Below are 6,567 nucleotides of genomic sequence, written 5' to 3' on the forward strand. Positions count from 1 at the left end.
AGCACCTAAAGAACTTCAAACCCAGAGCGATTACGTGTCATCTGCACCATGATCTTTATCTCGCTGCTGTGAATGTCAGACCACATTCGGTGGTTGCTGTGGGACCCGCAGAGGAGCAGCTGAGAAGAGATGCATTTATTTACACAACCACAGCGAGACACACAGGGAGACACGGAACGACCCAGACACTGACAGAAACAGAAAACCTCCGGATGTGTTCTGTTCCTGCTGAGGATCTGTCGGTTCCAGTCAGGCACCACATCGTCACCAAAATCACTGCAGCTGCAGCTCAAACTGCCTGCTGACTAAACAAATCCACTAYATGTTTAATTCATGATTTGTTTGAGCAGATATGTTCTTATCTGCTGCCAAAGGCAAATCRTTAGCAATAATGTGTCTGCCCCAGTGTGTGTGTCTGTTAGCAAACTATCTTATAAACCACTGGATAGATTTTTTTCYACCCAAAAGTAATGATTGTCTRCACATCCACAACATGATAGTCAACCTGATTCAAGATGTCGACCGCATCCAATTGACTTTTAAAATCACAAAAAACAGCCACAACTTAGTCAATGTTACGGTTACTGATTTCAAACTTGATGTGGTAGTAGCTGAGAGTCATCCCCAACACATTTCGTGATCACTACCAGATCGTGCAAGATCATCATTTAAAACTYTGACATAAACGTCAGTGGGCAGAAGGCATTTTGTCAAGTATTGCTCATTTTATCCTTAAAAGCGTCAACTGTGCTTATTTTGCAGGAGGCATTACAGCCGTCTGTAAATAAACAAATGGTAAACAGTCTCAATCTCAGCAAATAGAGCTAATTTCAGCCAAAATGTCCCATGAGTGCTGCTGCCTGTAGACAGCCGGGCCACTGGGTGAGATAAAGTGTAATTAGGAGAGACCTAATGGTCAAGGGAGGGGATCCTCATTAGAGCTGCATGTGGACCATGCAAATGACCTCTGAAAACACAACTTAAGACTGTGTGTTTTATAAACCCTATATATATATATATATATATATATATATATATATATATATTACGTGTTTGGTATCTGTTTTTAATCGTTCTGCCTTGCAATGTTTATACAACCTCAAGGTTTGATTTCTGCTTGTCAGACTTGTTCCTCCCAAACGGAAAGGGCTACGTAAGAGCGATACGTCTTCATAAAATTGACAGAAGAATGAGAAGAAAGAGAAATGAAGATGTGTGCTATCTGCAGAAGACGGAAGTAGCCGATCTACAGAGGCAGATAGAAGAATTTGTGTGTGGCTTTACCCGTACAAACATGAGATGCAGGGAAGATAAGGAAATTAAAGGAAAGGGCGCAGCTCAAATAAGCCAAAACTGATGCACTGGTGCATCCCTCTTCCCCTAACTGAAACTCTCAGGACCTGCCACTTCTAGAAAGACCGAGGACGATGACGGACAGGGGCTAACTGCAGAGGAATGCCATTTGTATAATCTGGAGAAGCTGCAGGAACAAAAAACTTCATGTACCGGGTACTTTTTTCTCAGGATTTAAACCAGAACGCACAAGAAGTCTTTTTTTCCCGATCTGAGGTTCAGACTTCTGGTCAGTAAAGCAGGCGACAATGGGCGTTTAGATCAGACGGGTGCTGTCGATTTTGATTTGAGGGACAAACACAGCTGACGAGGCAATTACAGGTTCCGGTGAAGTGAAAACAGCCAGAGGTGGCTCAGACATTGTGATTTGGGCGTGTGAGCTATGCGCTCCTGTGGTGGACAAGTGAGGCAGAGCATCCACACATCTTCACACAGTTTTAGACTCTGGAAGGTGCTGGCTGATGACAGTGAGAAGGAAAAATAGGGAAAGTGGGAAGTTTTGCGTTAATGTAGAAGTTTTAGACCCAAAGATCAAACGTTTTTTGTTTTGTTTTGGGTTTTTTTTGTTTTTTGGTATGCGGAAGAAACACGTTTTTGGATTCAACAAATGCTGAAAGACTTTTTTTATTGAGTCATCAAAAAATTTAAGGAGTCAAATGAAGCAGTCTGATCAAAACAAGGACCGGACCTGGGACTTTGACGTTTCCTGGGATGCGGTCTTAAAACCAGCTGCCCGTCTTTGCCTCAACACCTTGGACTTCTCAGACCTCTGGGACGATGATGACAGTGTAGAGAACGAAGAGATCCAGGCATCGTCTTTAATACCAAAATGCCCAAAAAGGACCCCGGCGCCCCCTCCTCCTCCTCCTCCTCTTCCACCTCCACCGCCTCCTTTAGCAACACCTTCACCAGCTTCCCCGAACGGTGCGGCCATTAAAAGTCGTACCCTGAAGCTCCACTGGAGGGAACTGCAGAACCTGACCCCTCTTCCTCGGATGACGCGCTTTGGGACGCAGACTATCTGGGCAGGACTTGAACCAGTGCATCTGGATACAAACCGTTTGGAGTTCTTGTTTGAATCGAAGACCAGTAACACCAGTTTTAGTGTGGCTACTGGTCGGCAGGTGAGACTGATGAGGCCTTGTCTGTTCTGCAAATGAACTTTGTAAACTGTATGTGGGTACAGAGCATCTATATAACCATCTAAATACCTTTTCAAAGAATTTAAGTGACTATGATGTTGGTAAAAAATATGAAAGKTCATCTCTGTAGTCAGTGTTTGAATTGTACGTTGTGTGAATTTTCATTTGTGCTTTACTGTAGTATAACTAAATGGTGGATTTTGAGGAGCAGGAATATGGTTTGAAAAATGTRTAAACCTWTAATTATTTGACAGAACATCASTTCAAAAATGACCAGACTATCACTTTAAAGAGGGCARATAATTCAAAATCCACTGTTKTAGCTGTTACATTCATTTTGTTGTGTTCTAGGAGTTTCTAGGAGTGCAGAAATTTTAATTTAGTAACTCCTGGTGCTGTTTAGATATCTTTATGATTTGTTTGTATCAYATTTTTCAACCCAGTCAGTTCTGAAATAAGTCAAGAATTTTTGACGGAATTGCCATATAAGGTATGAACTTATACCAACTACAATTTGGTCATCTTCATTCTCCTCTGACTCTGAGTCAGACTCTGGCTCCAGCATATACGGCTGGATGGACATGTCTTTTAATAAAGACAAATCTTTTGATTACTGTAAATTTATAAAATGTTTATGGGCTGCTACATAGCTGTAGATATCTGTAACCCCCTCTATCAAACTGGAATGGACCAGTCTGGAAGCTGGACGGAGGGCGGGGTGTGAARYGCCTCATTTGGATTTAAAGARRCAGCATCAAAACAAGTTGATCTGAGACACACCTCAGAAAAGGGGTGAAAGAGGGGCTTGTGGAGTTACAGTAAGGWGGAATTCAGAACAAAGCATTGCAGTTCCACTTTATATAGACCTCAGCTGAATGATTTAAATGTGAAAAAGAAGGATATAAAAGCACGACAAGTCTCCTTTAACCAGAATGACTTGACTTCACATTGACCTTATGACTTGAAAGTACTACAGATAGTTTTCACTGAAGGCTTGATCATACTGGTGTGGGACTCATAATGATAAAATCATAATATCAAGAGAGTGGAATTGCCCTTAATACTGGCACTTTAGAGTTGCAGCACTCATTGCAGTTCTCCTCCTAAATAAAGGGTGTTGTTACAAGAGAAAATACAACTGCATAGTAGGGTTTGGTGAGCGATATTAGGAATTTCGATATTGATCCAATACCAAATRAATACAGGGCTAGTATTGYCAATGTTGAAAATACCTGTTGCTTTTTACTTGAAGTCCTATGTTCATTGACTTCTTTTCATTTTTGTGATTTTGCCTTCAGTTAGTCGCTTATGATATAACACAGGACAATGGTTGTACGCAAATAAAAACAYTTTAACAAACTAMAGTCATATAAAACCWTGTAATAGTCTAAAGACAATAAAAKAGTTCCCCTATTACCTTCTACTACACACATTAAAAAGTCACTAGCGCAAAAGACAAACAAAAAGTAAGCAATAGTGTAACAAAAGWTGCATATAACAATGTCGAATGCAAAACAAAAATATGCCTGTAGTTGCATGTAGGTCTTTGTGAAAACTAAAGTCAAAAACTCAAATAAATTGATAAAGAAAGAGCAGAAATTTGAATAACTCGCTGAACGTATAGAAAAGTAACTGCAACTAAAGTACTGAGCTGATACCAGTTCTCATCTTGGCATTTATTGTATTGATGTTTATGTCCATCCCTAGGGTTTACAAGGAAAAAAGAGTCGTGTACATAAGGTTTTATCTTCCTAAAAAAAACTATAAATTTATAATTTTTTAAGCTTTGTTAGACATTTATGAAATGTATGTAATTGTACCATCTTAGCTTTTGTTTAAGATCATGGAAGACACAGAAACAAACTTATTCCCTAATATTTTAAATTATTCAGGCTGCTGCTATCTWTGATGTTACTTTTAAAATCATAACATTCTTGTATTATTGCCTGCCACAGAAGGAGAAAGGTTGTATTGTTTTTGTCTCTGTGTGCCATGACAGGCAGCGGGCGATTCCTTCAAGGAATGCTAGGTTTTKAATTAAACAAGATTTAGCCTAAATGTGTCTCACTTTTGCTTTTAAACTGCTTTGAACTGCTTCTATCATGTCACAGAAGCAGACGTGTATCTCAGTGCTGGGAATGAAGAGGAGTAACATCATAACCATCGCCCTGAGCAGCCTGCCCCCTCCCCGCCTCCTTCCCCCGGCTATTTACAGCATGGACAGCAGCGTGCTGGACAGAGAGGATGTTCAGGTATGACACAGGGCATCCTTTCCAGATTTTGCACTCTGGTCGACCATTAAAATTTACTTCTGCTCAGACAAAATGTCCAGCTTAAAAAATATGCATTTGACTTTTGTGTCTTTTTGTATTTATTGTAAAAACAGCGGCTTCAAGCTCTGATTCCAACAGAAGAAGAACTGAGTCTGATCAAGGAGGCCAAAGTCCAGAACCCCCACGCTTCTCTGGCCCAGGCTGAGCTGTGTCTCCTCACTCTGGGAGAGATCCCTTACCTGAGCACCAGGATCCAACTGTGGGTCTTTGCTCTGGACTATGACTCCTTAGAGAGAGTAAGTGGAAACACTGTCACACAAACATAACACCAACTCACCTTGCAATCAACGACTAAAAATAAAACAAACTTGATGAATCACCTGTTCTGTGTTTCTCACAAAGACCCTTTCGATGTGTCCTTTGTTTTAAAAGGAAATTGCTGAGCCTCTTTTCCACCTGAAGTTGGCCATGGAGCAACTGGCATCCAGCCAGACCTTCAGGTGTATTCTAGCCACGGTGCTAGCCATYGGTAACTTCCTCAATGGCTGTAAGGTTAGGGATTCAAAAGTTAATTCACTACAAAGTCTCTGGCTTTTAATTGTCTGTGCATTTTTGCCATCTGATGACTTCTGTTCTTTGTGCTATTTTAGCTATTCATGTATAAAGACCTTCAGCTAATTCAGAAGTTGGGTGCTATGCTTTTTTTGCTGAATTTTTGCTAGTTAATCTAACATTCTGCTACTGTTTCTAGCTACTGTACTACTAATTTTAGCTTATTATCTAGCCTGTTACTACTTTTATAATATCTTGTACAGCACTTTGTGTCAGCGACCGCTGTTTTAAAGTGCTTTATAAATAAAGTTGATTTGATTTGATTTTGCTACTATTAGTTTTTGGCTACAATTCTGCTACTTTTAGCATTTAGCTAACCTTTTACTACTTTCAATTTTTATTCTGCTACATTTACATTTTAGCTACTGTATGCTATTAGCTTGCTACTTTAAGTTACTGAAGGAAATTTTGTAACTGGTTAATTAAATGTTAGATGCAGTATTGTATTTTATACTTTCTGATCATTTCAGCCTTTAAGTTTAAAGCAGACAAAGAGTTGATGTGTCTTATCGTGTGTTCTGTCATTTAGTCTAAACAAAAATAGTGACGTTCTGATGTCTCACGTAAAAGGTAACATCTCCAGGGATTTAACCAGTATGTCCTTACTGAAGAAATAAAATATTCATTGTTATGAATTAATTGTGTATATCTGTTCTACCTTGACACTGTCCAGTGATCATATCTTATGATTAACTAGTTTTGGCTGTTTTACTCTATCGGCCAGACTTCAAGACTCCAGTAATGTCTGACCTCTTTAATTTCTGATAACGTGTTTCCAGGCTGACAGCCCTGTCATTTGGTTAGATGGTTACAGTTGGCGATCTGTGATTGGTTATAAGCATATCACATGATGTTATCATGATGTTATATTATTGGCTGCTCTCTGCTGATGCGGCAGTCACAACACGACAGACTTCCTGATTGACTTCTGTTTGTTGTCGCTCAGAATTAAATCATTTTGACGACCATACACGCAGATTTTCTGTGCATTTGTTCCGTGTTTCTGCATTCTTGGTAAATAATACCACAACATTCATTAAATTAGTTAGCAATTTTTTCATGATCAGAAACAAAAAGTCCATTTATTGAGATTTGTGAATTGTTATTAAATGTTTTATTGTTACTTTCACCTGTCACTGACTTAATCGTTTCCCATAATATTTTTGGATTCTTACTGGCTGAAATAA

At 39.4% G+C, this 6,567-nt stretch overlaps 1 protein-coding gene across 1 annotated transcript in view; it reads left to right on the forward strand.

Moving 5' to 3' along the window:
• The first annotated feature begins 1,424 nt into the window (after nt 1-1,424).
• LOC106532295 (FH1/FH2 domain-containing protein 1) overlaps nt 1,425-6,567 on the forward strand; it is a 13,889-nt gene continuing 8,746 nt past the window's right edge. Inside the window, exons 1-4 of the mRNA XM_014028320.1 lie at nt 1,425-2,477; nt 4,607-4,747; nt 4,882-5,064; nt 5,201-5,320. Coding sequence (XP_013883774.1) covers nt 2,010-2,477; nt 4,607-4,747; nt 4,882-5,064; nt 5,201-5,320 — 912 coding nt within the window. The 5' untranslated portion in view covers nt 1,425-2,009. The remainder of the gene's footprint in view (nt 2,478-4,606; nt 4,748-4,881; nt 5,065-5,200; nt 5,321-6,567) is intronic.

Source organism: Austrofundulus limnaeus, unplaced genomic scaffold (genome assembly GCF_001266775.1).
Source record: "Austrofundulus limnaeus strain Quisiro unplaced genomic scaffold, Austrofundulus_limnaeus-1.0 Scaffold746, whole genome shotgun sequence".
Classification (NCBI taxonomy): Eukaryota; Metazoa; Chordata; class Actinopteri; order Cyprinodontiformes; family Rivulidae; genus Austrofundulus; species Austrofundulus limnaeus.